Consider the following 15,531-nt stretch of genomic DNA (forward strand, 5'->3'; position numbering starts at 1 on the left):
GATACCTAGAAGCTAATATGCATAAATGCAGGCAGCCACGCAGATTCACATGAAGTAAATAGAATTGTAGAAGGTGGCAAAGTCACCAGCTACGACCCTATCTGCTGAAAGTCTGCCATGGTCACACCCAGACTAGACTGACATAATTTAATCTGCCTGAGGCTGTATTTAGAGATAGTTCACAGCCACCCAGAGTGGCTGGGGAAACCCAGTCAGATGGGCGGGTATAACAACAACCACCACAGGAATGCAGCTGCAAGGATGCTTGCTGGGACCTAGGCTCAGAGCATAGACACACCAATACTTTCTAATCATTTTCAGGCTTAATTTAAAGCACTGGCATTGCTCTTTAAAGCTCTAAACATTTTGGGAACAGGTTACCTGAAGGGCTGTCTGCACCCATAGAAAACTCTCAGACCTGCCTTTAAGAGCCACCAGACTGGTGGGCATCAGAGACAGAGCCTTTTCAACAGTGGCCCAAATAACCTTGGAATTCTCTCCCAGTACGTATGGCCCATCTTAATATAAATTTTAAAAAACTGTTTTGAACTCCATTCTCTTAAAAGTGCCCTGGGTTGGGTACTAAATGGCTTGAAACAGCTGCTGCTGTTCTTAAGTTTTTCTGTAATTGGGTTTTATAGGTATATTACAACTTGGTTTATGTAGTAATTATATTTTGTAAATTGCCTTAGGAGGGTTGTGTCCTGAAACGTAGAACATCCAAGTATTTTAAATTGAATCAATCTATTATCTATGCTCTGCCCTATCTAGTTGTCTGCTACCAGGTTAAAACAGGAAACACTTCCTGCTGTTGTTGTGTTTAGAGGCTTGGAGTTCTTAGAAATAAGAACCTGGACTCAGGTTATGCTTGTTAAGACTTAAGAGGTTTATTTTAGAATTTTTTCCTAACATACAGGCTGGCATTTCCCTTACGTTAAATCATTCTTTAATTCAGATCTTGTGTGTGAGTCCTTTTATTGGGTACAAGGGGAGATAAAGAGTAATATAATCATGAATTCAGACAATGCTTTGGGGTTTCCACTCCTCTCAGAAGGATGTGTTTAGATCCTAACATGGGCATACCTTTAATCCTGACATATGCTTCTTACCAGCTGAAGAGCACAAGTTCCCCTTCCCTTAACTACACAGCTACTCCATTACTCATTGATATTTTCTCTCCCTAGCACAATAAGGTGCAATGCTTATCTCAGAGGAAGAACGAGTTGGAAAGTCAATGGGACTCTTACTTCATTTGTAAATATGCAAGAGACTGTGTTGTAGTTGAACATTTTGGAGATGGGATGCTTGGACCCGAAGATGAGGAAACATCCCCATCCAAACAACATACATCATACTGAGCCAACTGACTTAAAAATCACTTGTTCACCTGTATTCGACTGTTTCCCCAGTCTGCTACAATAATATTTCCATTAGAATCTACAGCTACTCCTGTTGGAGCGTTGAACTGTCCATTCCCTTCTCCATTAGATCCAAATTTCAACATGAATTCACCTTCCTGGTTAAATACCTGAATAAATAAATAAAAAAAATCAAGACACAAATTATATAGTACTTGATGATGATGGTTAAGAGCCTAAAGCCAAAACTAAATAGTTATCATCCTCAGACGTATAAATCAAAACTTAATGGAAGACAAACATTCCCTTTCTGAGGCAACAGGAAGAAACCAAGTCATAGACAAAAATACAGTTAAACCAACCAAAAATGTCAGTACTGTCTGCAGAAGAAAATTATAGCAATCTGTGCAAGAAGGAACCAGCAAGTTGTTGTTTTGTAAAGCCTAAAATATTAAAGCCATCCTAAGCTGCTGACACACAATGGCTTAGCTGAACAAACAAGGGTCTTAAGTCTACTGTTGCTGTGCTACTGGGAGCTAAGCCATGGGGGCTTCGTGTTAAGTGTGAACCCGGACTCATTGCTTATCTCTCCCAAACAAAGCCTGTGTGGAAAGCCACAAACAAACCCTGGTTACAGTTCATTATTTGCTTGCAAGAAGAAATTATTCTCACACACACAAAAACCATTTTTTGTTTTTCTGTAACAGGATCCTATTGCAAACACATATAGGATTGCACTGCCCATCTCTGGATCAGGTCACATGTAGCAGCAAGCCATTGTTTGGTATTGCAGGCACAAGCTAGAATAAGCCATAGTGACTCAAGCTCGTGCATTCTCCCCTCCTTCTGTGTGGCTGGGAGAGTGGGTTTCCATCAGAATTGACTTTCACTTTCTCCTATTCTTATCATTGCAAGCAAACCAAAGATGGTGATTCAATGAGGGTGGGGAGCACCCAGGTTAATTTAAGAAGCCAGCTTCAAAGGAGCAGAGTTTGTAGCTGGCTTGTTTTGAAACAGGCCAGAATTAGTTATCAACCACTATCTTTGGTTTGCACACAATGGCAACCCAATTTAGGGAAAGTAAAGCTGCCAAGTCCTCCTCCCAGCTGCATATCAGAGTTTTTAGGGGTTTTTGAATGTTTTATGTAGTTTTATGTAGTTTTGTAGTAGTTTTATGTAGTTTTTCAATTTCATTGTTCTGCATGGGACAATAAAGATATCATATATCGTATATTGTATATCGTATATATATGAAGAGGGTGGGCATACGAGCCAAAGTCTCACTCATGCTCACTCCAACTCATGTCCATAGTGCTAAACCATGGTTAGCATTACACACTCATTTGTGCAATGCAGTTCCTTCTTATTCTTCTCTTCCCAACAGCCCTCTGTATGCTCCCAACATCTGTTCTGGAGGGTTGGGGTGTCCTCCAGAACAGATTTGTTGGGGAGGTGTTGGGGGGCCTGGAGGGTGGGAAGAGAAACTAGAAGTCCCATCATGCAAACATTTTTTTTTCAATTCCAAAAATTGAAAGATGCCCAGTATCACAGAATTAATGTCATGTATGCCCATTTTTAAACAAGAGCCCCAAATCCAATTTCCTAGTGCATCCTCCCTCCCACGTGGGGATTTCCTTTCACTGTAATCAGTAACATTCCCACGCATGGAGAGCTGAAGGGGGGGGGGGATTTGCTTTCCTAGCAATTTAAAATTAAACTGTTTCTGTTAGCTAATTGTTTGTTTGTTTATATATATGTGAATATATATATATATATATATATATATATATAACCAGAACCATAAGTATGCATGAAAGCTTGGCTTCATGACAACTTTATAATACAATCCATGCTTCTCAATAAAATTATATTTGCATGCTTCCATTTCCTTGTATTTTGGGTATGATACATAGTAGACTGTCCTGTGTAAATGAAATGTGGCAACATTTACATAGGAGTTAGCAGAAGGTCAAGGCCATTTTCTAGTTATACTACAAATCAGTGTGTCGAAAATATTCCCTGAGCTGCAAGGCCACAAAAATTACAGAGAAAGGTTTGGAAAGTTGCCCTTGCCCATTCCAGCATTGCTGGGGAAGCCAGAAGGAAGGGAGGATTTAGCTACAATCCTGGCCACAGTGTATTTTGAAAACCATGCGCTGGGCCATACCTTTGGAACCAGGAGCTTAATCCAGATCGGCTTTGAGTTCCCTTCCATTTTATTAGCAGGATGGCAATGAAATTTATTCCCCATTTTCAGTCAGATTTCTAACATACTGTATTTTATTTCCTTGTTTGCCAGAGCCTGTCCATAGAACTGAAAACCTCTGTTGTCATTAGGAAATCCTACATTGCTGAACAATTGCTGCTTCTCAGGGTGTATGTTTATTAAAATAGGAGCCCCCCCCCCTGCTGCTAAACTCTGCCAACAATCTACTTAGGGTCTCCCCTGTGGTCTTGCTTCCTTAATTGTAATCCAAAACCACAGGAACAGTTATTTCCTGCCTAATTCCAGAAGCCTATGAAAAACAGTCTCAATTCAAAATTGCCCATTTAGCTCCAACTTAAGAGTTATACTTCTCAGCTGTATGTAGATTGAAAGAAGCCCTATAATAGCCCAAGCCACATTTCACTTGCCCACGTGGGACTTGTGCCTTCCTGCTGCTCTTAGCTTTGTTCTACACATTACTTTTATCACAGAACCCACTTGGAAAGGTCTCTGTATGACTTCTGTAGGGTGTAGCAATGGTCACTGAGTGCAGGGTGGGAAGCAGGCAGACTGAGATCTATTGGTAGATCTCTGGGTGATTTGCAGTAGATGGACCAGGGTCCATCAAATTCCTCATTCCAGCTTTGTATAATGTAGCTTCCTATGCAGTCAATGGCACAGATGGCTTACTTCTATGTAGTAATTTTGCAATTATGTTAAGTGACCCAGAGTATCCTGAATACTTGGCACAAGAGTAACTTTCTCCAGGGGACAACTAGCATTTCAAAATGATGGTGTGAAAAGACTCCAAGAGCTCCTTTCTAGAGATCCAACTTCATACTTCTTAAATCAATTTAAAAGAACATACACAGCTTTATTTTAAAAGAGCAAAGCAAGAGACTTAATCCAAGTATTTCCCCACCTCTAAATGTAAACAATTATTTCTTGTTGGCTGATGCAGAACACCTGTGAATTTAACTACATATTGGGAGTAACGGCTTCAATGCATTATCAATGGGATTTTATATTTTATGAAGAAGTAACAGCATAGTACCTTGACCGAGTGGTTGTGGAAATCGGTAATAATAATTTCATTATTGTGGTTGACGGCTGCAAAATGAGGCCCTGTGATAAGGGAAGGAAGGAAGTTCAATGCAGGAAGAAAGATAAATCATGACAACAATATTTCAATCCATGTGAAGTAGCAGTTTGTATGTGGGTTCTGATCAAAATGGTTGATGTGGACCAATGCGCTAGCAGCATGCCTGACTGGAGGTGGCTCTGGAAAAGGCAACACCAGGTAGTGCTTCAAGGTTCCATTTTGAACTCTACATGTTGCTGCGTTCACTGTCACACGTTAACAGCTGAAGAACAACATAATCAGCTACAAACTCGAGAAAATTATGAACTTGGGCAACAGTACAAGTCCTCTAGAGAACAATAAATAAAAAGGGTTCTACCTGGCCAGCTTCAAAACCAGTTTGACTGGTTTCCACCCACTAAATGTTTAGTACAACTTTCAAGTTGAACAATAGACTACTTAAAATTTGTTTAACATCTGCAAGTGAGCATGCTTCTTGTTCTTGGTCATTCTGGCTCGGACTGATGGGAATTGGGGTCCAGCCAGATGTGGAGATCATCACATTGACTCCCTCTGTCTTAAAATGAGACATGATCAGCAAACCACAGGAGTCAGACCAGAGGAGTTTTGTTGTTCCTGAAAGACTGCTTCCCCTCACCCCAAAGGCCTAAGGAACAACTAGAGTGAAAATTACACCCACATTTCAGGGTTTTCACTGATTTTATATCTACTGCTTTTTGTATTTTTACTGTTGCTATGATAATTGCTTTCGTTGCTGATGTTTTTGATCTGTTTTATATTTGTTTTGAGGTTCTCCTTTGCAGGCCATCTTGAAAATCCAGATTAATAAAATGGGGTTGGGGTGGGGAGAGAGAATTACAGTTCCCAAGACTGTTTGGGAAAAGCAGTTTACCCCCCACATAGCTACAATTCCCAGCATCCTTAATAAACTGCAGTTCCCATTATTAGTTAAGCAAAATAATGTACTTTAAATGTATGGTATGCACTCAACCCATGTGTTTACTGAGCCCCTGTAGTACATTTTTTTAAAAAAGAAAAAGCAATTTTATGTCTCCTGTTTAGAAAAGCAAATACAACAGAGTCTCATGACAAACAAATTTATATATTATTTTTGTACTGTGTATTTTGGGTCTATGGACCACAATAAAGCTGTGTGTGTTTATTACTACATAATTGTTCATGGACTAGAGCAGTGGTATCTAAAGAGGGCCAGATTTGATGAAGTAACAGGCTGTGAGGCCCAATTTAGGATTGAAATTCAAGGGTTTTTGGGGATTTTACCCCAGGAAATAGACTGCCACAGGAGCTGGATTAAACTGACCGGTGGGCTGGATTAGGATTTTGGACATGCCTGGACTAGAGGGTTGCCATATTTCAAAATGTTGTTGAGCTTTTGTCAAAGTTTTGGCGATGTCCAGAAAATTATGGATGTGTGAAAGCACTAATGGACTACAGTCTACTTATTGTGTCTTGCTTACTGTGGTGAAGTTAGAGTGATGCTTTTTCAGCATGCTCAAATACACACACACGATCTGGATAAAAGAAAATGCATATTAGACAGCAACTGATACCTGCAAACTGCTTATCTCCATTGCCTCGGCTTCCAAACCTGGTTACTATTTTTCCATTTGGCTGGAAGATAAACACACAACATGCTTTGTTGTCCACCACAATGATGTGCCCATTGCGATCCACAGAAACACCTTTTGGTCCCATGAGCTTTCCAGATCCAATTTTTGTCTATAGGAGCAAAGAAAGAGATTAAAGTTGCTTCAAACATACACACATTTGGACTGCTGTAATGTTCCCTGGGTTTTTAGCTTTGCCACTATTCATACTTGGGAGAAGATTCTGTAGTAAATTAGTGCAAGAGATTGGTAGTAATGACTTTCATTGTGATCTCTGTTTGGCCCTCTGAAATCCCCTCAGGCCACAACACTCACTATCCCTGCTTTTGCACCCTTTTTGCCTGGCTAAAATGCAACCATTAACTCCGTTAATGACTCTTCTGGGCCTGGATGGAACCAGAGAGGGGTGTGAGAGTGTTGTAGAAAGTGGCCTAGTGTACAAAGGTAAAAATGTATATTTGTTACATTATCCACTTTTGCTTCTGGCACTCAGAAGGTTGCCCAGAACGGAATGAGACCCTCAGGTTGAAAAAAGGATTCCCACCCTGTATGATTTTAAGTCAATACCAGGGCAAATGTTTAGAGTCTTCACCACCCCCCTTCCCTCCATCTCAGAACAAACAAAATAATTTCATCTGCATGAATTTGCCCATCCTTTCCCACATCACCAACTGTTAGTTCTTCAGTCAAGAAATACAGAATCAATTCCCCAAGCCTTCAGAAAAATCGTTGGTTTACCAAACTATTACGTAATTTTAAAATGGCAGTGAGTTTCCTTGTATTTTTTAATTTGTACTTACCTTAAATTTTCCATCAGAGGAGAATATGCTAACCCACTTATTGTCATAGTCGGCAATAATGATGTCACCACAAGGATGCACAGCCACTCCCGTAGGCCGCTGCAACTGACCAGGGGACCTTCCCCGGATACCAAAACGACTCTTGAACTGGCCATCAGTGGAAAATATCTGTAATTTTCAAAAATAATTTTTTCACATAAGATGTATCCATGTATACACATCCATGAGATTAAAGGTGGGGTGCAGATTTAAATAAATGAATGAATTTTTAACTGGAAAGTGGCATTTGAGTCATTACGTGAACTTAACGCAGAATTATGAATCCTTCACTATCAAGTTCTTATAATCTTGACACTTCAGAGAACATGTTTCTTTTCCACATTTGATCAGTACTGTGTCCTTCCAAAACAATCCATTATGGGTAAAGAGAAGAAAAACAAGCATACCTGCACACACTGATTATTGCTGTCCGCTATTAATATTTTTCCATTTGTAGATGCAGCTACTCCCTGAAGATTTGTAAACTCCCCTTTGTTTCTCCCTTTGGTACCTAAAAGGAGATGTACATATAAAAACAATTAGGAAAGAAGTCAAGTACATGGCTGCAAAAACTCATTTCAACTCTGTAGGTCCAATCAGCAGTTTCATCATCAGGAGTCTAGTTGTATTGCACGGAAAGGGGCTTCACAATGGTTGGGGTAGAGAAAATAAACCATTATCATGAATATACAATATAAAGATCAAGAGGGGAAGGTCCACAGTCTCCAGAACAGGGGTGTCTGGGACTCTGGGGGAGCTGAGTGTGTTGCTCTCTCCTTTCTCCCCCACTATGGGCAGGGACTTCTGAGTCCAAGAGGGAATTCCAGCTGCCTTTCAAGATAATAAGGTTTTGGAATACGCCTTTGAGGGATGAGATAAACAAGCAGTCTTGTGACAGAAATATTGTTTTTGAATTATGAACTCCATAAGCAATACAGATGGGGTGATTCCCCCACCCAGAAGTGCATACAACAATTACTAAATACAATATTTTTGGCACAGAAAATTAGAGGGAGAGCCATCTAGTTAGGAAAGTCCAACTACAGTAGGACTAAGGCTCACTTACAACAAGCTTAACAATATTATGTGTGTTTTAACAAATTAAATAGAGTGAGATTATGATTTTGGGGGAACGTGAAGAGTGTGTGTATGAACTTAACAGTGCTTAGCTAACTTTTTGTTGCTATTTTTTAATGTTGTTAGTATTGTTTTACAGATTACAAAAGCCATACTGATTTGTTAATTATATGAATTTTGCTGTAATTTTGCTGTTCAGCTTCTTTTTTTAGTTGATGTTTTGTGAGTAGCGTTTTGTAGATTGCATCTGTTTTATATGATTCACACTGTATCTGTGATGTGCTATTATGTTTTATTGTCTTGTTGTTATTTATTGTTTGTAGGCCACTATGCATGTCTATGCCACTTTTCATTCAAATGAATATCCATCGATCAACCAACACCTCTGAGCTAGATAATGTCCTAGGGCAGGCATGGGAAACCAAGGACCCTCCAAAGGTTGCTGGACTACAGCTTCCATCATCTGGTCATGCTGGTTGCAGCTGATGGGAACCGGAGTCCAACAATTGCTTGAGCACCACAGGTTCTTCTCTCCTCTTAGTGTTGACACTTATCCTAAAACAATAGTTTCACGCACTCTGTTTGCAGCTGGACATTGCAATCCAAATAATTTAGAAGGCAAAGCACTCCATACCTACTCTGAAGATCAGGTCATCTTCAATGGGGTTCTCTTTCCTTTTGCCAGTGCTGTACATGCTAGCTGGTCTTTTCACAGCTTTCTGCTTCACATGTCCACTGCCAGGAGACTTCACACGCCTCTTAACTCCTTCGGTGGTAGGGGACACATCGGCCGACCTGATTACCTTGAGTTTGAACGGGCTGCCCCTGATATGCTGATCATAGAGTCTCAAGGAAAGGGTAAAGTCCCCTTCTTTCTGGACAGTATACAAAAATTCGTAAGTGCCATTTTTATTGTCAAGTATTTCTCCATCCGCCACACTCCCATCAGGCGTGCTGAGCTCAGCCGTGAGGTAAGCATTCCCAGATTTACAGAGCTCACCATCCTTGTCCTTGGTAGTGATGGTGACTGACATAGGCTGTCCTATCACCGTCTGCTTCAGTCCTTCACCTGTGGCCACTGTTTCAGAAGCGACAGCATTTGTGGTTAAAATAGTACCAAGATTATGAATGGACTTCTTCAGCCCATCCGTTTCCACTATGAAATCCAGTTGATCATTCTCACGAGGCTGCAGTGGGAAGTCGCGGACAGCCAGCTCGTTCAGCTTATCACTCATCTGCTTCTTAACAAGCAAGACTTCTGTCTCGGTTCCATGGTTGAGTGCTTGGGCTGTAAAGTTGCTACAACTCTTTATGTTTTCCTGACCTTCCAATAGGCTATCAAGCTGAGTCTGCAGGACCTGGATAAACAGAATGCTGTGGTTATATAGATTTGAGTTTTAAACCAAGTAGCCCAAAAAATAAATGAATGAATTCCCACCTATCATGGGAAATGTAGAGGTATGACCTTGAACAGAATAACGTTGCAGAAAATTTGTTGGGCTCTATTAAAACAAAACAAAACAAAACACCTGAATAGCATTGATCAAATAAGTGCTAAATTCTCTTGGATTATTATTATTATTTTTAAAAAAAGCTTCCAGTTTGGAGAGCTTTTGTTCATGGCATTATTTTGACATAAAACTAAACTGTTAGGTTTTTTTTTGTATTACATGAACAAGCCTTGGGCCAAACTGAAGACAGATAAACTTTTTCATATGAGGATATATGGAAAACATGCAGAACACTGTATTTCCTCCACTCCCCAAGATATGGACACTTAGCTTTTATAAGATTTTTACAACTATTTGACTAATAATATCCAGAAAAGAAAAGTAAAAAATGAAAATACAACCAATAACTATGAAACAACGATGCAATATAAAGGTTTTGTTGCCACTGTTTTTGTTTTTTTAATAAAAAAAAAACCCCGTAACAATTAAAAATATATCTCTGACTCAAGTGTTACATATCACTTCTGCATTTTTGTAAGGGAATTTTGTTGGATAAAATGAATTTGTTCAAGGATGTGCTGGATTAATTGTGTTCCCATGCCATTTCCTAGCCTCTCTCTCAGCTAAAGATTAGATTTCAGACATTGTTTCTCTCTTCACATACCCCACAAATGAAATAAATATGACTGAAAAGAACAAGGGTCTTACTTTATGTTTAAGGCCATAATTCACTTCCAATTCCATGAGCAACACACTCTTGCGGACATTTAAAGTCTTCTGGAGTTCATCAAAAGTGGAATGAATTTCATCTACAATGCTGGTCTTTTGGTTGGTCAGCTGATGTATAATTTCAGATAGGAAATGAAGTGCTGTATCTATCTCTGGAAGCCTGTTGGAAGCGTAAATCACAAGTGCTGTTTGAAATAGAATTGCCATAGTTCTTCCTTGTGACATCATGCAACAAGATTTTTATTCTTGGTGATCACAATGGGATAAAGATACAAATCAGATTTCAAGTGTTTCTTAGACAAATTCTGTTACAAAGACTTTATAGCACAAGGAAAAGGATGGAGAAAGAGGCAAGAGAAAGCAAGCTCAAGCACCCCTTTTGAAAGTTGTAGTTCTTTATATAACACAGTTATATAGTTCTCTCTACAGTGGTACCTCGGTTTTCAAACATAATCCGTTCTGGAAGACCGTTCGACTTCCAAAACATTCGAAAACCGAAAGCGGTCTGCAAATTTAATTGAGAAACACTCAGTGGAAGCCATTTGGCTTCTGAGGCGCATTCGGAAATGGATGCATTTACTTCTGGGTTTTCGGTAGTCGAAAACCAAAATGTTCAACTTTTGAGATGTTTGAAAACCAAGGTACCACTGTATTCTGCCTTTGAAAGCAGAGGCCCCTGGGAAGAACCCCTCCCTTGGAGATCTCGGAGCAGAGAGAGCAGGTGACAATGTCTGGGGTGTGAGGTCGGGGCTACTCCTACCACACTGTGTGTTAAAGCATGGACTTTGCAGAAGAGGTTCCATACCTTTTGTTGACAGCATCTAGCTGTGCTTGAAGCGAAGCCTTGTGTTGTTCTACTACATCTTTGAGAGGTACTGTGGGGTGCTCTGCATGCTCGCCTTCTGTACATTCCCGGCACATGGCTGTCTCACAAGACTGGCAGTAAAATTCCATCAGCTGATTACAGAGAGGGAGAGTGTGACTATCAGCAGAATACCAGTTTTTCCAAACAGAGACACACCATTTTGAATACTGAGCATGTCTACTCAGATACAAGCCCTATTGAATTCCCAGGTAAGCAGGGCAAGGATTGCAGCCTTAGTCCCACAGACTTCCATGGGCTTGCTTTTGAATAAATGTGCATTGGATTGTTCTGCTAATGCCCTGTGCTGGGAAAAAATTCTGCTACAAATCCTGCAAGCAAAAAAAGTCAACAGAATGGGATTTATGTGAAAAATAGCCATGTGAGCTGACGACTGGAATTCAAACCTATTGCACCATCAAACAAAATGTTTGCTTGTGATTAAAATGTTAAAAAGCAGTGATTATGTTTAATGCCATGGATTTATAGCTGTGGTTTGTATGAACCATTATGTTGAATTTTTCCCTACTTTTAAGAATCACAAATAAATACATACACAATTTAGGGTACTTGAAATTCCAAAAGGTACACTTACGGCTGTCATGTTCTTTCTCATGGCTGTCATTTTCTCACTATTTGGTTTCAGATAAAACTGTCATGCCTTGTGCTTTAGCAGTATTAAGTTACTTCACAAATGCCTAAGGCATTAGTGATGCACTCTGAATCACAAAGCAGAATGGCATCAGGTTTGCATATAATGAGGGCCATATTTTTGGCAGCCAAAAGCTTAACAGAGAGTGATCATTGCTGCTTAGGGCTGGCATTTAAAAGTTTACCAGAGGGAGAGAGCATCAGTTATTTTTCAAACTAAGCAAGAGAACATTAAAAGGAATTATATAAAAAGGACTTGGTGAAATAGAAATAGAAGCTTTTCATCTAACAAAGGATAAAACATTTTCACGTTCTTATTTCTAGTCTGCAACCTACAAAAGAAAAAGGACTGAATAAGTTTCCACAATCTGTTTAAGGTTGTTTTGAACGGCACTACTCTTACTTAGTGGAGTCTGGATACTTCAGAAAGATAAAGATACTTTGCATGTGCTCCCAAGATGGTTTGGATACCTCTTCAAGAAAGAAAGAAAGAAAAGAAAAGAAAAGAAAAGAAAAGAAAAGAAAGCAAACTCCATGCAATGAAGAACTGTCTCATTGAAGGAAAGCCTGGAACTTATTGCCTAAAACTAAGATGTTATGGTCCCAACAAGAATATATAGTTTGTAAGGAGTGGACCTTAGGGATCATAAATCTCCTGATTTGCAGATGGAAACCAGGTACATATGCTACCAGCCTACCTACAAGAAAGGTGTATCTTTGTCTTGTAATACAGGATTTTTTAAAGTCATATTAATTTATTTAATCAATTCATAAATTTCATACACCCTTTAATTGTAAAAAGCGGTTTACAGAAAGAAAAAAATAAAATCAAGAAAAAATCACAATCCTGCTTTGAGTGACACATTAACAGAAGGGGGCTTTTAGGAACAAAGGAGGACAATGATCATAATTGGAGGAGGGGAAGAGGAGAGAGCAGGGGAACATGGTGCTCTCCAGATTTCTGGCCTACAGTTCCCATCTTCCTTGACTGTAGGCCATGTTGGCTGAGGCTGATGGAAGCTGGAGGCCAATGACATCAGGAGGGCCATAAGTGTATAGCACTGTGTGTTACATCCAGGAGTCATGCTGCCAAGCACTTAATTGCATTTCAATTTTACGAAGAGCTTCCTAATCATGTGCAGCAATGCTTGCAATTCCGCTCACATTATATTGGCACCCTTTGAATGCAATATAGTGCTTCGTGATGCAACAACAAGGATGCCAACCCACCAGTTCAAGTGGAATAATGACATAATTCTGCCCATATGCTCCATTTATTCCCAAGGACCCTTTTTAGCATATGTGCCCTACGCAGATTTTTCATCTTTCAGTGCCACTGATTACCATAACTGGAAAACAATTGTGCCAGGTGGTGTAAAGCTGAATCTAATAATATTTCTCTTGAATGATTTTTGTCCACATGCAGGCTATGACCTGCTATCAGAAAGGAATACTCCCAAACCTTGTACCTAGGCCAGATTAGCTAAGAACTTGCTGGGAAAGGGATTGCTTTCCCTTCTGTTCAAGGGCAGACTTGGGGAATATTTTACAATATGAGCCCAAAATTGGCACCCCCCAAATGGATCTTCTCAGTTATGGAGCTTATCAAGTTTGCATGCCCTGTACTGGTGAACAACCCACACCACCCTAAATCTGATGTTGTTCTGTTTTGTTTGCTTTGTTGCTCTGGAAATATTTGCTCTGTAGACACCTCCTGCAGTTCACTTGCTTCCTAATTTACCTATTATGATCTGGATTGCCTAAGTCAGCCTTCCACAGCAAAGTGTTTTCCAGATGCTTCTTAGGGTCCCACCTCCACCCACCCTGATGATTGGCAATGCTGGCTGGGGCTGATGGGGAGCTGCAATTCAACAACATCTGAAGTGCACCAGCTTGGTAAAGATTGAAAATAGACTGATGATAGGAAAGGACTCACAACAGTGGTGGTAACGGAGAAGGAAATGGAATTTCAACTCAATGAATACTTGATTTCATTTATGGATGAAAAGAAGAGCAAAAGTAGCAATACACCTTTTGAATTATAGACAGCTGCTTTCACTTAAAACTAAAATTGATGTACAAAATACAGCTTAAATGAATTATAGAACATTAACATCTCATCTTGATAGCCAGAAAGCACATTTACTAACCACCATGATCAATATCATGACATGTCAATGCAATGCCCTACAAAACAAAAACATAACCAAAACTATCAATATTGGGCTGACTGAGAGTTAATTTGATGCCACACACAAATTCATCCCAATTCACTCTCTCTAGTACAGTATCCAATGAAAGCATTCAATCGATTGAATAAAATCTATCAAGCAAATGATTTATGTTGTCATTGCAGAAATTAATAAATCATTTGCAAGTCCAATAGTCCCCAACTTTCATTTCAGGGTGAGCCACTGAAAATTGCCATTTCCCTGCCAAATAAATTGATGAAGCCTTATTTATAGGCACCTAATCCACTTACATTTCCTTCATGATTGGGGCAGGAGAGTGGCTTCCCTGCAGCAACAGCTGTGACAGTCTCCAAGATGGAAGACTCCTCAATGCTATTGTCTGGAGTTCGCTGCAGGACATCCATCAGGTTGGTGATGAAGAAGTTGTTCTGAAGAGCAGAAACCCCTTTCTCTGGCAAGATGGACGTTTGGCGGCACACTGGGCAAGAAAGGGTTAAGCTGTGGGCTGGAATGTAATTCTGTAGGCACCTAATGAGGATGGTAAAAAGATAAGCCAGTATCAAAAGCAAAAAGTAAACTGTGTTGTTTGCGATTTCCTAGTAGGAGAATAGAAGAATAATCATGAACACAGCTTTACTTTTTCACATTTTGCAACTCATATCAAGAGGGAAGAACAAAACACTCTGACAGCCTTCCCAACATGTTGCCCTCCAGAAGTTATTGGATCCCAACTCTCATCAGGCCCAGCCAGCTTGGCCAATGGATTGGAGTTGTAGTACAGCAACATCTGGACAGCCACAGGTGGGAGTGAGCGCTAGGGGGTTCTACCTAAATAAAAAGGCAATGATGTAGTGAGATGACTGGAGACGGTCTAAACCATAGCTGTCAAGCGTCCCTTATTTGGCGGGACAGTCCCTTATCCCAGCGCCATGTCCCGCTGCTGTCCCTTATTGATGAGGCTTCATTTGGCTGCTGGCTGGGCTTTCTGCCTTTGGCTCAAAGGGGCTCAGAAGTTAAACATACCTGTGCCCAGAAAATCCCTTATTTTGGCTGCTGATCCCTTATTTTTGAGGCTGCTGGTCCCTTATTTTCAAATCTGTAAGTTGACAGCTATGGTCTAAACCGCAGAAAAGGTGGGAAGGAATTAGTACAAGAAGAAGAGATTGCCTCCAGGCTGCACTATCAAAACAGCAACTTTTTCCAGAGAGCAGATTTTGGTATGGCAGAAGCTTTGTTTCTTGTGGTGTACCCACTCATTCTTATTAGGACACTGTCACCTGTGGCTTATATCTATACACCACCTAAATCTGCACAATCTGAGAACAGAGATAGTAGTAGATAAGAGTGCAGAAAACAAGCAATGCATTTTAAACGCTCCTTTAAAAAACACGAATAATTATGACTCCTGTGGACAGCCTTAGCTTCTACTCACAGGA

The 15,531-nt window shown here is 40.1% G+C and overlaps 1 protein-coding gene and 1 long non-coding RNA gene across 7 annotated transcripts in view; one reads left to right on the top strand and one right to left on the bottom strand.

The window, feature by feature from the left end:
* The window catches only part of TRIM2 (tripartite motif containing 2), a 51,783-nt gene that overhangs the window by 4,489 nt on the left and 31,763 nt on the right, over positions 1 to 15,531 (bottom strand). For all 6 annotated transcript variants that reach the window (XM_081022179.1, XM_081022182.1, XM_081022180.1 and 3 more), the window contains exons 3-11: positions 14,386 to 14,623; positions 11,196 to 11,347; positions 10,370 to 10,550; positions 8,845 to 9,568; positions 7,541 to 7,644; positions 7,095 to 7,262; positions 6,238 to 6,406; positions 4,619 to 4,689; positions 1,388 to 1,528 (exon numbers count right to left, since the gene is read on the bottom strand). In XM_081022179.1, the coding sequence (XP_080878305.1) occupies positions 1,388 to 1,528; positions 4,619 to 4,689; positions 6,238 to 6,406; positions 7,095 to 7,262; positions 7,541 to 7,644; positions 8,845 to 9,568; positions 10,370 to 10,550; positions 11,196 to 11,347; positions 14,386 to 14,623 (1,948 nt within the window). The remainder of the gene's footprint in view (positions 1 to 1,387; positions 1,529 to 4,618; positions 4,690 to 6,237; positions 6,407 to 7,094; positions 7,263 to 7,540; positions 7,645 to 8,844; positions 9,569 to 10,369; positions 10,551 to 11,195; positions 11,348 to 14,385; positions 14,624 to 15,531) is intronic.
* On the top strand, positions 1,545 to 3,129 carry LOC308485956. The gene is made up of 2 exons (XR_013990890.1): positions 1,545 to 2,476; positions 2,615 to 3,129. It is a non-coding gene; the product is annotated as an uncharacterized lncRNA (long non-coding RNA).

The sequence above is a fragment of the Podarcis pityusensis genome (assembly GCF_964106645.2).
Source record: "Podarcis pityusensis genome assembly, chromosome: 9".
Lineage (NCBI taxonomy): Eukaryota > Metazoa > Chordata > Lepidosauria > Squamata > Lacertidae > Podarcis > Podarcis pityusensis.